This window comes from Hemicordylus capensis, chromosome 5 (assembly GCF_027244095.1).
Source record: "Hemicordylus capensis ecotype Gifberg chromosome 5, rHemCap1.1.pri, whole genome shotgun sequence".
NCBI lineage: Eukaryota > Metazoa > Chordata > Lepidosauria > Squamata > Cordylidae > Hemicordylus > Hemicordylus capensis.
In genome coordinates this window covers 85630071-85646364 of record NC_069661.1, presented here as the reverse complement: position 1 = coordinate 85646364, position 16294 = coordinate 85630071, and the positions used below count along the sequence as shown (strand labels likewise).

Below are 16294 nucleotides of genomic sequence, written 5' to 3'. Positions count from 1 at the left end.
AGCCCATTACAAGCTCCAGACAGGCATTTAGGGAGGTTATGCCCTCTCCCAATGATGCTGACATGGAGAAATAAATGTGGGTGTCATCAGCATACTGTTAACACCCTGCACCAAATGTCCTGATGGTCTCTCCCAGCAGTTTCATGTAGATGTTAAACAACATTGGAGACAATACAGAGCTCTGAGGGACATCATACAAAAGTTCAGATTTTGAAGAACAGTCTCCAAGAGACACCATCTGGAACCTGTCTGAGAGGTAGGAGTGGAACCACTGCAGAGCAGTGCCTCTCACTCCCAACCCCCTCAGACGCTCCAGAAGAATACTATGGTCGATAGTATCGAATAGGGTGAGCTGTTCACTGTCTTCATAGCCTGCCCCGCTTCATTCATTTTCCACCATTACTTTTAAACTGTTTCGCCATTCACCATCACCATTTTTAACTAAAAGTTCTATATTCTGAAAGAAAAGAACAATGCATAACTCCTAGATAATTTTTTTAATAAAAAGTTAAGTGTTTTAAGTTGCACAAACAATTCCAATTACAGAATAAAAAAAATTCTACCATTAAATTTGTGTTTTTGAAGCAGATAATTAATTACAGGTTCTCCTAACAATCAGATAGCTCTCATTAATGTACAGTTCAGCTTCTTCAGGTTATGCTAGTTGTCTCAGTCTTCCCACAATAACTACTATGTAGATACTCACAATGGGTATAATTCACTTCATTAAAAATCAATGGGACGTTTGACCGACTTCAGCATATTTCTCTCATTGGTTTAGGAAAGTATGGTTAAATTCAAAAGGAGATTAACTTGAACAAAGGGAATGATTGTAGGAGAACGAGAGGAAAGGGGAAAATAAAGTAAGACAAAATGAAATCCATCAATTTTTTGCTTTAAAAACAGATGATATTTTACGGTTTGATATTTAGGAGCAACAAAAGTGTACAAACTGCCAGCCAATTAGGGAAGCAACTAGCATGTATTTTCACTGTTTTGAAAGAACAAGAGCCTTAAGAGACAATGATAAAAAGCATGCATGTTGAAGTGAAATTGGCCAATGTTTAGTAAGACCCTTTGAATTTTATTTAAAGATTCAACTGATATTGGTTGCTAATAGCTCTCAAATTCTGATTCACATCACACCATCCTGAACTCTGGTTTCCTCCCAAACATTTCCATGTACACATAGAAGAACTACCTAAAAATAAAATGGGGGTGGGGGAGAGTGTCTATTAAATTATTGTAGGATTGTTCCAGATAGTTTTTGTGTGTGTGTTGCAGTACATCAGTCTAATAGACTTCTCAAAGTATCACATTGCTCAGCAGCCATGCATCTTGAGCACAATGAAATCTAGGCTAAACACAGTCCTGTTTCACCCTTCTATATTTTCACATGTCACATTAAACTCTTTCTTTCTCCAGTGATGTTTTTAAGTTTCTATATTACTATGAACCATTCAATTCCCCTCTAGCTCTTGCTTTACCATGCAATATTCAGATATTAAGTCTGAATAAAAAATATGGAATTCTTATAAAAAGGTTTTAAACTTGTTTTAGAAACATTACCTTTGGGAGTCTGGTCTCTGAAATAGGTATAAGACAATGTTTCAAATGCACAGACACCATCAAAGGTACTGTTCTGCATGCAAAACACACATACAAGGCCTGGGGGTCTTAGCACTATAGTTTATTTCCTTTGTGATGTAGATACCTTAAGGGAGGAGTTAAGGCCCAATATTTAGTATAGCATTAAATGCATGTTGAAATCTACTCATAGCAATCTAAATGGTACATTGGTACATTTAGGCTCACAAACAGGAGGAAATGCTTTAGTGGGGAGGCTTCAATTCTTTAAGGCTTTAAGGCTTCAATTCTTAAATACACTAGCACAAATACAGAAACTGTGAATAACGAAACCTTAATTTTATGGGGATAAGGGGTTAGGTTCCGGGGATAAAAGCCTTAAAATACCTAAAAAGTGGGAAGCGGGGAGAACAAGAGTAGAACTGCACAATACTTTGTTCTCCAGAGCTGAAGAAATACCCCTCTAAGCCCCCAAATCAACTGAATTTTTGGCAGAAAAAAGTTTTTTTGTTTTTTTAAAGTGAGCCTCAAAATGGCTCGAGTCTCTAAAATGGCAGGGGAAGTGATACCGGAAGTCACTTCTGGCCATCCCACAACCATGAATAGGAAACTTTTAGCCTATTTTCACACCCCGCATAAAGAAACTGGGTCTCTCTTACCCATCTGTGGATATCCAGAACCACAGCTGCCAGAACCATGAGTGACGAGGGACACCTGTAATGCTCATTTTCTGCCACAAGCATTAATATCAATCAGGTGGACATTAAAATATATCCATTATGTCTCTTTAGGTTAAGCTACCTGCTATACGGGGGTGTTTGTACAACTGATTGCCTGACATCCTCCACCTGTAAAAACTAAATTCAGCCTTAGGGAAGCTACAAATTTGATCAGGAAAGCAATGCAGTGGGCAGGTAGGGGTATGCAATCCTTTCTTCTCTACTGTTCCCCAGTCTGTGTAGACTAATGGTCTGACTCAGTATATGGCAGCTTCCTATGTTCCTGTCTTACCTTTTAGGTCTGGCCCACCCAAACCTTTGAAGAAATAGATTATTTAATCAACTTTAGAAGATTCTTAAGTGTGGGGAGGTGTTTGCTACATTGAAAGTACCTGCTCTGCCATCTGGATTCAGCAATTCTGAGCTCCTTGAAGACATTTTATAAGCAGATTAAATCAAATTTTGCTTATTATGTTTAAAAATACATGTTTTATAATTGTAATGGTTTTAACATGGCAACAAACACACATTTTAGGATGATGAACTCCATTGGTCCAAGTGAGCATTTCCCCAGTTTTGCTCAGGATGATGCTCAGTCTATATCTGAAAGGTTTAATTCTTTATTTAATAGATTGAAAGATCCTTCAATTACCTTAGAGATGCTTGAAACACTGTTATACATTCTGAGTCATCAGCAGTTTGGGAGCAGGCTCATGATTTGGACTTTAATACTTTGAGCCTAGCAGGCTGGCCAGACATGTGGCACAAAAAGTGAAGTGTATGATTAAGGTGTTTTTAGAACTCAGTGTTTGATTATTGGCCCTTAAATTATCCCAAGAGATTACAAATATCGCAGAAACACAATCTAGTCAAATGTAAGCAATTGTTCCTTTCTGAAATTGCCTATAAGGGGTCTGATTTCTAGCCCCTTCCTCCGAAAAGACTTGGATAGTAGGAGAAAATATTAATTTATTAGGGTATAAGAAATGAATACCACCCTTTAGCTCTGGGCTGAAGCTGCAATATTCAAATCATGAGAGAATAGGTAGGGGCTCTTAATGAAATACCTGACTCCCTACAATTCAACCTTATAATGCTCCCAATAGCCTTCTAAAAACAGTAGCTATGTGAGCAGGTGGGGGGGGGACATAGATCCAGGCCCTCACTTGTCTATAATTCAAGAACAGGAAAGGGAAAGCAAGTGATTACTTTGCTCTCAGGCAGTCTTAAGGCCTAAATTTATTAGGTGAAATTAAGGATTATTTTTACAAGTCATGGCTTACATACTGTGCAGAGAAACACAGGTGGTAGTGAACTCACTCTCACTTCTGTGTGTGTGCATGTGCATAATCTTTGTTGAGGTTGCTGCAGATTAGGCCAGCTCCACCAACTTAAAGTTGCACAAGCACAGTTGCATGATGCAACACCCATTGGAAATAATGGGTGCCACATCACACGACTGTATTTGCACAAGTTTAAGTTGGAGCAGAATGGCTCCATTCCACAACAGCCCTGACAGAGCTTACACCCATGCAGCAATGCAGGTGGGTGCTCCACTGTCCAAGTTTCACTGAGCTCTATTGTAAGACCATGTATCTTTGACTGCTTTTGTATTAATTTTGATCAATATTAGTTTTTTTCCTGATGACTTTAAATATTACTAGATGGGCCGGGCGCAGAGCATCTGCACCTCTAGTTCACCGCTGCTTCCAGTCCCAGCACCATTGCCTCCACCTGCCACCGCTATTTTCTTCCTGCCTAACCTCCGCTGCCTTCTTCCGCCCGCCCCCACTGTTTTCTCTGCCTGCCTGCCAGCCACCATTCGCCACAGTCTTTCCCCCCCCACCGGGCCCTCATCCCAGCTGCCACTGCGGCCATTTTATTCCCTCCCGCCTGTCCCCATCAGGAACTCTCGCAAGAACTGCCACGCATGAGATTAGCGACGGATACACCTAAGAGAAATAGATATATAGATCTTATTTATTTATTATTTCTCTGTGTAGACTGCTTTGGAAACTTTGGTTGAAAAGCAGTATATAAACATTTGGTGGTAGTGGTGGTGTTATGCAAGACTGCTCTGAGGAAAATTCAATTGCCCTAGTTTTAATTGTAAGAGTGCTGATGTTTATGATTTTGGACATCTGCTCATGTAAGCTATAGTGTATTGATTATGGTCTATGGCTGAGACGATAAACTGAACAGCACTGGATTAAATGAATCAAAATTCATTTAATGAATGGGTCATGCTAGGCCACACAGAGGCCCATTGTGCAGGTGTGGTGGCCTCCAAAATGGCCGCTGCACTGGGGGAAAGGCCCAAATGGGCCAAAGAATTGCCAAATGAAGGGAAGCCAGCAGGGGGAGGAGGAACCTCCACAGAACACACTCACACCCCCGTCACCTTGGAGAACCTTCCCGAAGGGGGTAGGTTTAATTTAAAAAAATAATAACCCCACTTGTGAACCCCCTGATCGGGCCGGGGAGGGGGGGGGTTGGTTCAACCCCAAACTGTCGAACCGAACCAGTTCGACGTTGATCCTGTTGCACATCCTTAATGCAGTGTGGGTGTTCCAGGAAGACTTGTCTGTGCTGCTGACAGTTTTCCTAGCTGTGTAGTGTCAGGAACAATTTTTGTTCATTTCCTCTGCTTCTAGAAGTGCCACCCAAAAATATGTCCCTGAAAGTCACCCTCAACGACATATTTTCAGGTGACACAGGCCACTTCTGGAGGCAAAAGAGATCAGCAAAATTCACCCACTCACTGTGCCCGCAAGCACTGTGTGGTAGTGGAGAAGCGCTCTGCAGTGTGGACATGCCTTTCTGGTGCACCCTATACTGCATCAGGGTGTCAGCCAGTGTCACCCATACTTATCTGGGACTGAACAAAACAGCTGTAAGAAAGTGGATAACTTCCTATGTGATTTGGTATGCATACATGTTCCATGTAACATATTCAGCAAAAGATCATCAGCTTCAAAGCTGTCCTTAAATGAGCCAAAGAAGGAGAGGGGAAGAAACTCTTAAAAGCTTTCAATGACTCCCAATAATTCCAGCAGTCACAGGATAGTTTGGCAGCTCCTGTATTATGGCAGCTCCAGCTTACTGAACTTCTCAACATTCTAATCCAGGAAGTTTAGTGCTGGTATCAGAACTTATCCTCTTCCTCATCTAAATGCTTGCCTGATTCCTACTATGCTATAACATAGAGGAAGCTTGTGAAAAACCTAATAGTATTTATTTTCAAAGCTAGCTTTTTGTTCCTCTATGGCTAGGACAATACCTTGCCAGAGGCAGAACTGCACAAAGCAGACAAAGGTTTTATATTTGAAAAGCATTAAATTAAAGCACTGAAATGCAGACATGTACATACATACACACAAATATAAAAAGTCATATACCTAGTAAAATATTTCCTCTTTAGGGAAATAATCTGTATCTTGGATACCTGAATACACTACAACCGTTAGGCTGAAAAATCCAAAAATACCCAGTTAAAAGAAAAAAAAGCTCTTTGCTTAAAAAGGAGATCACAATAGAGCCTTACTTAAGTTTAGTAGAAAATAGAGGTGGTTTTTCCTTCCCGTGGTTCTCAGCAATGATTTAGGGCTCCCTCAATCTCCTTTCCTCTGAGACTAACAAGGGCTTTGTTGAGCACTTTTAATAGTTGTGGTGAATTGCATCTTTGGCAGTAGATTCCTATAAGGGAGTCTACTTTTTTCCTGTTAAATCTATTTCAGCTTATTTCTAAGCACAATATAAGTCTATGGCAGACAAAAGAAAGGTAGACAATTTTTTACTTTGACCTCAGTGTACTAAATGCTGGCATACAAAGTTATCATTTGTCATCTTAATAACTGAATCTTGAGTGTGGATTCAGACGATCTCCTTATTCAAGTGATGGTTACAGTGATCAGCTGACAAGATGAGAATCACTCAAAGCAATCACATTGAGTAAAGCAATCACAAAATGATGCAAGTTTTGGGCAGTACAGAAATATTTTAAACAAATAAATAAATAAAATTGAAATTAAAAGGACAAATTAGGCAATGTCATATGATTTTCCTCATCATGTCAACCATCATGTTTTCTTGAAGACTGCAGCACATGCTGATCAACTGGGTTATGGCATAACACAGAAATATCACTGGTGCAAACTTTAGTTCAGAGCCCATATCATGGTTTGAGTTTCCAGATATTCAACAGGTAAATGATGGTTTAGAACTGCTCAACTGCTTTTGTTTTCTATCTGCTCAGGACTTAGCTTCATAAATTTATTCTGATTTCCATAGTACAGCAGCCTTTTTAAGCAAGGCAATTCCAATTTCCATCATAACACAGTCTCCTTGAGGCAGAACAATATCCCTAACTATGATTTGTGGCAATGGTTGAATACTTTCTTTCTCCTTATAGGGAATTGGCAATTTCTAAAAGTTCACCAAGGTAAATGTCTCTATCCCTGCACTCCTAGCCAGGAAAACTCCTCTTTCAATAATGTACACAGTATTTCCTATCCTCTGTTTTTGATAATCAAAAACTGTGAGACACCTTCGTAATTTTTAGAAATTCCCAATTCCCTATAAGGAGAATGGAAGTATTCAAGCAGTGCCACTGAGGAAGACTCATTGGTTGAAATGCGTCTGACAAATGTTTTGATACCATCCTCCTTGGAGACTACTGGACTGACTAAAATTGTCTTCATTCCCCTTCCAAATAGAACTTGGCTACTGTCAAAACTCTAAATTATTTATTTATTTATTTATTTATTTAATATAATATAAATATAAAATATAAATATAAAATAAATAAAACTCTAAATAGATGCCTTTTAATGACTTTTATGAAATTTGAATACATATTTTTGTATATGTATCTTAATATGGTTTTTAATTATTTTCTATAACCTTAGATAGGAAGTTATATGTCTATATGTATTTATACACACACATACATATATACACATACATACATATATGTATTGTTTTTATAAATTGATTGTAATATTATTTATCATCTATACAATCCCAAAATCTAATTATATTAATTCACTTTGGATTCCCCTTGTAGTGTTCTATGTTAGGTGTCATGTGGAATAGTGGTTAAACTGTTCCATATGATGCCTCTGCGCTTTAGGTGTATAGTCCCACCTTTCCTGCCTGTACAAGAGTTCGAAAAATTCTACTTTCAATTATGGTTAGCAACAAACCATGACATTTGAACTGTCCCATCTTGGAACAGTTTATTCTAACTCTTTTCCTTGAAATAAACAAAGATCTGAACCCAAGGTGTAAAATGGGTCTCAGACTACGGTTTATTTCAAGTCCTTTTCATTATAATAAACCAAAATTGATTGGCTCAGATCTAATCTCGGTTTGATTCTAACTGGAAGAAGAATTCTTCCAATTTATGCACAGGCATAAATTGTGGAAGAGGAGAGAGTGCACAGTCCTGAGGCTCTCAGATGTCATGTGGAACCACAATTTAACTGTGGTTCCATGTGACCTCTGAATCAACCCTTTGTGCTTCACTTCAGCCCTCTTTTTACTTGCTTGACAATAGCATTGTGTACTGGGAAGAAAAGGCCCTTTTCATAATTATCATTATGTGATGACAGCAGCTAAGGTGAGACACTTCAGTACTCTTCACAGATTCTACATCACCTATGAACATATTGTCCATACCTGAGCTCTTTATTTAGTGTGTGGTTATTCACCACACACACACACAAAAACACCCCCAAAAAACACAACCCCCCCAGCTGCAATTTTTATATAAGGTTTATTTTCTTCATCACATCTCTCTCTCTCTCTCTCTCTCTCTCTCCATGTTTTTCCATGTTTTGAAGGCTAGTAAGCCACAGTGTGGATTGTAGTGCAAATGAGAAGAGCCTGGCAGTGGCAGGTCTCTTCTTCTGAACTTAAAGTAATACATTTTTTTACACTTGAGCACATGTGTGGAATAATCTCTCTATTTAGTATAAGAGGTTCCAATGCTGAAGCAATGAGGATAACATTTGCAATGAAGAGTTCACACAGGTCGCAGCTATTATCACAAAACCTGCCAATGATGTATTGTGCTCTGCTGACTTTCTTCAGCTATTTAGCTGAACAGACAGGCATTTTCATGCTGGTCACAAATGCAGAGCAACAGATAGCTTAGAATAACACGGACTCTGTGAGTTCTGTCACGGTGTGAAGGTCTCCTTGCATTACTGCCCAGTGGACTAATAATAAATTTAATTAAAATCTACACAGAACAGCTACTGAAGGAAAATGGCCCATCAGGGCACAGCTCAGACTCTGCAATGAGTACAAAGGTTAAACTGAAGAAAGAAGTACTTAATGTTAGGGGGAGGAAAAAAGAAACCTTACCTCTCTGTAAGCGTTTCACTAGGTGTGCTTTTCACAGATAGTTCCTCTTCCAGCCTTTTCCTTTCTGTTTCTAGATGCTCCAATTCATCTTGAGTGCGCTTACATGGAGTGACAAACTGAAGTTCTTTCAGAAGCTCTTCTTTTTCATTAATCAGCATCAGCTTTTCCTTCTCAATATCCAGCACCCCAGGCCAAGCTTCACTTTCTAACTTTGACAGCTCAATCTTTAAGTTTGCCATGCTAAAATATAGACAACATATTAAGAAAGAAAGCAGATCAGCAATACTGTATATTTATTTATTTATTTACTTACTTACTTATTCAATTTCTATACCACCCTTCCAAAAATGGCTTAGGGCAGTTTACACAGAGAAATAATAAATAAATAAGATGGATCCCTGTCCCCAAAGGGCTCACAATCTAAAAAGAAACATAAGATAAGACACCAGCAACAGTAACTGGAGGTGCTGTGCTGGGGGTGGATAGGGACAGTTATTCTCCCCATGCTCAATAAAGAGAATCACCACATTAAAAGGTGCTTCTTTGCCAAGTTAGCAAGGGTTAACCTGTGTGAACACAAACCATGACATCTAAATTTTCCCATCTTGGAACAGTTTATTCTAACTGTCTTCCTTGAAATAAACAAAGATTTGAACCCAGGATGTAAAATAGGTTTCAGACCAATGTGCCCCCAGTGTGCCAAAAAGTCCTGGCATAACACACACACACACACACTCCATGCTATAAGTACCAGCAACAAAAGGATCACACCCGCTGAACTAAGAAGTTTATCACAGTGTTCTTCATTGCAAGGACTGGGAGCAAGTGATGGCTCCCACCAATCCCAAGTGTGACTCCCTGACTAATTACTTATTAGGCCTGTATGAAGTTTCAGCCAAAGCTGAATACTCTGCACAGTCTGCCTTGCACTGTGCGGAGGTTCTCACTACATTCTGCTGTGTCTTGCCCAGGGCTGATATGGTCCTTTAGGAAAATGGAGCCCTCTTGAGCCCCAGAGCTATCTTGGAAGATGAACACAGAGCACTGTGAAGTATAGTCCTTCCCAGTGCTTTGCTGGGGAAAGCTCTGGGGAGGACTACACTTCCCAGTGCTCCATGTGTGCCTTACAAGACTTGACAGTGCTCAATTTCTCTTAAAGTCACCCCACACCCTCCCCCCCCCGGGAAAAAGTGCAGCACTGAGCAGAGGTTGGCATGGTGGGAAATGGCTCTCGCACTAAGCGTGTTTTTCCAAAGTGTCCTCCACTTTAAAAATAAGAAAGATCACTGCTTTACCAGCAAGGATGTCATGTTGATTTTCAAAGGAAGAAGTAGGTTTTGGTCTAGACTAGACAGTATAGACAATCATTCTCCTGAATCATTCTCCTACGAATGATGGGGAGCGGGAACCAGAGTATGCTTTACCTCCCCATTCATCCAGTGCATCTGCCCCAGCTCCGATGCTATCAGCTGTCCACTCAGGGGTATAATATAAAAATAAGGTACATGTATGTAAAATCCAACATGTGTAGGCTCAAATCAGAATCTTTTTCTAATCCCGCTGCCCTGCCCCCCTGGGGAAATCAGTCATGCAAAATGGGCCTATGCATAGCCTATTTAAGTGTTCCGCTCCCACGCCAGTGACATCAGCCAGTGACATTTGACATGGGGCGGATGGAGTGGGTGGGGGTAGGAAGCCAAGACATGCTTTCCCTGCCTCACTCCATCAGTCACAGAGGAGTGATTGTCCCTTGTCATTCTAGCCCCTTGCTATTCTAGTTTGGGATTGCAGAAAGGGAAGTAGCAGATTTTGCAATAATGCACACAAATCAGAAGGTGGGCAATATTGTCTTGAAGCTTTATGTCTAATAAATTAGTGTACAGTTCGCATATGCCATCTGAAGGACTGAATCTCCTCACTGTGAGGGTGGATTTAGAGTGATTCACGTGACGTTGCAAGTTATCACAAGACAGCCAGATTGGCTGACGATTTCATCAAATGGTGACTCACCAAGTGGCACGGGTGGGTTTTTTTTGGGGGGGGTGTTAAATCCCGTGGCAACAGAAATTGTTGACGAAACTCTCTTCTTGTCATTATCATCATGTGAGGGAACCTGCTAGCAACTTTCTCTTTCATGGCACTCTCTTTATGGAATTTGCTGCCAAGAGAGATCCACTTTGCTGGCTCTTTCCAGCAGGTGAAGATCTTCCTATATCAGAAAGCTTTCCCTGCATTTTGATGCATGTCGGATGCTGTGAAGTTTCTGTATATGGCAGTTTGAAGTTGTGGATTTGTTTTTTGAGTCATACTGTGATTTTGCTGCATTTTAAGATTTTGTAGCATCACAGGAGTTTTGTATCAAGATGCCAATTTTATTGTATTGTAGTATTTTCAATTGTCATTACTATATATTTTATGCTATAAGCCACTTTGGGTGGCTTAAACAGAAAATCATCAATATTTAGAATAAATAATAGGGGAAGACATGTCTTCACAGACTATCCATCAGCAAAGGTAATGCTTCTCTATTGGTCTTAAACTGTTTCCTCAACACACTGGAAGAATCAACATACATTTTAATAAGCATGAGATTAGCCTAGTTAACAACATAAAATAAAGGCTAGAACAGACGTTATGCAGAAAACTGTTTGCCCCCATTTTCTTGGGCCAGCAACATAGAAAAACAAAAGGGAAAATCATTTTAATCCAGCCTAATTAGCTCTTTGGACCTTGAGTTTTCTCAACTAGACCACAGGTTCAAACACTATTTACAACTCAGAAATGTAATATTTTGCAATATATATATATTTGAAAAACATGTAAAACATGTTTTAACATGTGAAAATTAGGACAGTTTGGTATATGAAACCGGTAACAACTGCTTTGGAGAACATTTAAATTCAAAAAACATTCATATGGATGTTAAATCCATGCACCCTAGAGATACACATATCAAGTGGTATATAAATATGATAAATAAATAAAATTACTTTTTTAAATTAGCAAACTCCATGTGGCATATGTTAATGGATCATTCTGAAGAGAAACCAGCTTGATGGCCCAAGATTGTTAAAAGGATGCAGAAGCTTTACCAACTTGGTCACTGGTTCAAATCTAGCCAGCCTCGGTTTTATTTGAACATATCTGCTTTTGACAGATGTTCAGTGACTTACAATATGTGGTGGCAGTCTCACAGGGGCTCTTTTTCTCTCTGCAATGCTGACAGTTATCCCCTATTATAATTGGCACCCTTGTTAGCTGTCTTATAAAAAGACACTAGGGATAACAAGGATGAACACTAAAATGTCCTCTTGCCTTTTGAGGCAACATCATCTTAACAGTGTCAAGGAACTTTATATACACTACAAGATCCCATCTAATTCTGTCATCGTTCTCTGTGAATTAAGGGTTCTGCCCCCTTGCCTGGCACAGTTTGTCAACACCAACGTGTATTTGTAAGGCAGACTTTTTGTTCTAAAAACAATTTGAAGTAAACAAGAATGATATTCTTATATATGTTGAACGGTTGGCTTGAGGCCTCCTGAACATTTTCAGAAGCTGCACTTCAAACTTGTTAAAATGATGAGAGAGGGAGGAGGATGGTTAATTGAAGCCCTACTATGCTGCACACTATAACCCACTGCTGGCCCCAGTCAGTTCTCTCTCTCTCTCTCTCACTCTCACACCCACACACACCATATCTTTCCAATCCAATCCAAATGTCTCTACCCTTTCTTCCGCCATTCCCTAACCTAGCTTTTCTACTTCTTATCAAACACTGTTCCCTCCCCATACCTTCACTTTTTCTGGCTTACTAACACGTGGGTATGGACAGACTAAGAATGACCTGGCATGAACATAGCTGCCAAATGATTAGAATTTTAAAAATATATAAATATTAGTTATCCGTTACCAAAATCCACAGTGTTCCATTAAATAACTTAAGGATGAGGATGTGTCCAGAAAAACTTTTGATTTTTTTTTTTAATCAACAGCAGCTACCCTGTCTCTCACTGAAAACTGCTTTTGAAACTTCCCCAACTTTGAAAACTGGTTTGCTTTTTCAGAAGAGCAATTCTCTGTATTTTATTGCAAGCTGCTTTCTATGCTCCCTTGAGTTTGCTTGTAAGGTTCTTTGCAAAAAAGCAAATGAAATCTCACTGCAATCATTCAATCTGTTTTACAGAAAAGGATTCACTGGATTGAGGCTATCAAAAGAGAAGGGACCCATTGTCCCTGGATCCATTTCTGCAATCTGTTGCTTAAATGTGGAATTTGTTTTGTTTTAAATGAGGTATGATTAAGAACTACAAACCACTTTTGCAAATGTATAAAACACTTTTGCGAAGATGTGGATAAAGGATAAATTAATTTCCATTTTAAATAGTTTGTGGATTGGGATATGATCTCAAGGTCACTAATCCACACATTATATTTTTCCTACATGGGAATCTCCATGTATGTAGACATTTTTGAAGTGCAGGGTTTATTTTGCCACACCAAGAAGCTAAACAGGGCTTTCAAACAATGTTGTGCTTGCCTGAACTTTCACTTTAGTTCATTCAATTCATGTTATCTCACTCACAAGAGGCAGTAAAATTTCATTTCTGCCATGTTGATACCCTGTAGAGTATATGGTTTCCAGTACCCACAAATAGTCCAGTATTTAAATTTCATGCAGACTAGAAATAATATCAATAAATTATTTGGTAAAAATGTTAAGTAATATTTTCCATAGATGCATCCATCCAGTAGATGTCACTACATGCAAGAGATTGGTACAGGGCTACATGAACTCAGATACAACTCACATTTTAACAAAGAAATGAATTACCTTCTTTTGGCTTCTTCATACTGAAGACTCAGTCTGACCTTTTCAGCTAAATTGGACCTACTTCTGACACCAACCTGTTGAAAGAACAACCAACCTTATTGCACAGATCTTAATAATAAAATAAATTAAAATACAAAAGCAACTAAATTTCCTACAACTATCTTTAAAACTATTAAAATAGAAACACATTTCAGAAACAGTAACAACTGGTTTTTCCATACAAAAGTCAGTAATAATTAAAATATTTTCAAGTGGAATATACATTATCAACTGTAAAATCACCCCAGGATAGTATTCAGTACAAACAGGTGCAATTCTATCTAAGGCCTACTTTGAAGCAACGTTTAATATATCCCAAGTTGTTACTTACTACTTTGAACTAAGAACTTTGGTGGAGATCAATGAAGTTCAAAGTAGGACTTCAATGAAATTGGGATTGCTAAAAACCACATTCAAGTTTGGGCTTCTTCTAAAAAAATCCTAGTACAATCAGATCTACAGTCTTTCATCACACTACCTTCAAGAAATATGCCAGCATTTGGAAAATATTTGTGGAGTAAACCTATGGCTATCACAGAGGTCAATGAGATCCCAAAGATTTTTAAATTGCTAAAACGTTAATTCCATCAGTCACTATCAGATGTATAAACTATGTTCTGTATGAGATATTTGCTCATCAGTGGGGTTGTTTTTTTTAAACTTAACCTTTTCATGAATGTATTTATTTTATAGGAAAAGCAAATTATAGTCATATACATCTAAAAAGTAAGAGATAATTAAGCGATTAATAACACTTATAGGAACTTTAAGATCAAGTTAGCTTATGGCTTACAGACTGCCATTATTTTTACTTATTATTTTTACTTTTAAATTGTTTACATGAGAATGTTTTTACATTTCAGAAACAATAGGTTTTCTGCTATTGGCATAGCTATTTAAAATATATTTCCTCAATAAATTTAGTCATTGCCAAATAATTTATGGTATGTTTTTTTGGCAAAGCCTTCACAGAAAATGCCACATTCTAAATATGATTGCTAGAAAATGAGGAGTATGCAAAGAAAAATATTCATGCTGCTGTCCTCCCCCACTCTGGCTTCTTGACAATCAGAAAATTACAACAAAGTTGTAGGAGGAAGTCTAATTTCTATTGCTTTAAAAATATTCCCAAGAAATTCAGCCTTCAGAATGCCAAATACACCAGAGAAAACTGTACTTTGGGCAACACTGGAGTTTTCTATCAGGAAAACACTTCTGTATGAACAATTCTAGCCAACTTGACTAGCAATATAATTAGCAGCAGCAGCAACCAGATATCTGACCTCTCAAGAATGTTCTGCAGCTATTTTCTCTATTCCCCACCATTAAAAGGCAAGAAAAACTTACATCACCAGAAATGTCTGTCTGAGATCCTGCATCCAAAGTCTGCCTAGACAGAGAAAGCTGAGAATGTGCTGGATTGCTCCGCAAATCTGGTTCTGAACTGTCAATTGTTTGGTTGAGGAGGAATCTCTCTCTCAACTTTGCAAGACTCTGAAGTAAAAGTCAAAGAATGCGTCATGGGTATATTTTAAGAAAAAGCACATCACAGGCAATGGAGGTTTAATGTAATGTGTAGTTTGGCTCAAAGTCAACCCAGTGCAAAGTAATCCTTGCATTAATATAAGTACTGTATATGTATCGTAAAAAATAAGCTACTTCAAAAGAGCAGTTTGAGAAATTACCATTAGTAAAAATCCACAGAGACCATATTACATGACTGTAGAACACGAACAGTATCAAAATACCTGCATTAAATCTTGCTTCTCCTTCTCACCAGAGCTTATGGCCTTTCTAATAGACTTCAGCTCATTCACAATGGCTTTGGCTTCACTAAGTTCATACCCACTCTGGCCTCCAGACATTTTTTGGTCAATTCTGTAAAAAAAAGAGAGAGAGAGGTGGTAATCTTAGATAAAAAATGAAGATAATTGCTCCTGAAGTTCAGAAGGAGATCAAATGAGGGGGGAAATGGGAAATAATGGATAGTTCTTAAAAAAATATTTTCTCCCATACCAAAATATCCATCTACAATCAAAATGCAAAAGGAGCAAAGTTATCAAACCATATCAACAACAGATTCCTAAACACACACACACACACACTCTTCTTCCCTCCCCCCCCGCACCATTTCCAATCCTTATTTCTTTGATGAATTTTCCAGCAAAATAAAAATTTAAGGGATAATTCCACAGATGCTGTTGTTGCAATAATTCAAGAGTGCTACCAAAATCCCTTGTCAATGTCCAGTTGATATAGTGAAACATGGAAATTAAGTTTTACTGATACAAATGGAGGATCATTTAGCAGCATCAGATAGTAACTCTTGTGTTTTTCCAAAAGCCCAAGATGCAACTTGAGTAACAGACCTAAGGAAAGATGAACTAAAATTATTGATCACTTTTTGATGATTCTTCTTTTGGCTCATCTGTATTGATACACTGTTAACTTATTACAAATTAAAAATCTGTTCTGAACAAAAAGTGTCTATGAGAAAATATAAACAAGAATGAAATTTCATTATTTTTCTTCGAGTTCTTCCTGTCCCTAGATAGAACAGCTGTTCCGCTTCCACATGTGAGTCAACAGAATCTCTCTCCTCCATAACAACAATCAGGGCAAGAATTATATCAAACAATGGAGCTATATATAATAAGCTCCTTCTAAAATATGCAGCAAGTTTTGAAATGAAGATGGAAACCACTGAGGCTGTGGATCTAGTGCTGAACTTGAGCCTGAGTAACTT

At 38.4% G+C, this 16294-nt stretch overlaps 1 protein-coding gene across 5 annotated transcripts in view; it reads right to left on the bottom strand.

Annotated features, from left to right (window-relative positions):
• The window catches only part of WWC2 (WW and C2 domain containing 2), a 196323-nt gene that overhangs the window by 55769 nt on the left and 124260 nt on the right, over positions 1 to 16294 (bottom strand). For 4 of the 5 annotated variants that reach the window (XM_053256668.1, XM_053256664.1, XM_053256667.1 and 1 more), the window contains exons 6-9: positions 15297 to 15426; positions 14896 to 15042; positions 13510 to 13583; positions 8676 to 8915 (exon numbers count right to left, since the gene is read on the bottom strand). In XM_053256668.1, the coding sequence (XP_053112643.1) occupies positions 8676 to 8915; positions 13510 to 13583; positions 14896 to 15042; positions 15297 to 15426 (591 nt within the window). The remainder of the gene's footprint in view (positions 1 to 8675; positions 8916 to 13509; positions 13584 to 14895; positions 15043 to 15296; positions 15427 to 16294) is intronic. The other variant, XM_053256669.1, reaches the window with a different exon arrangement.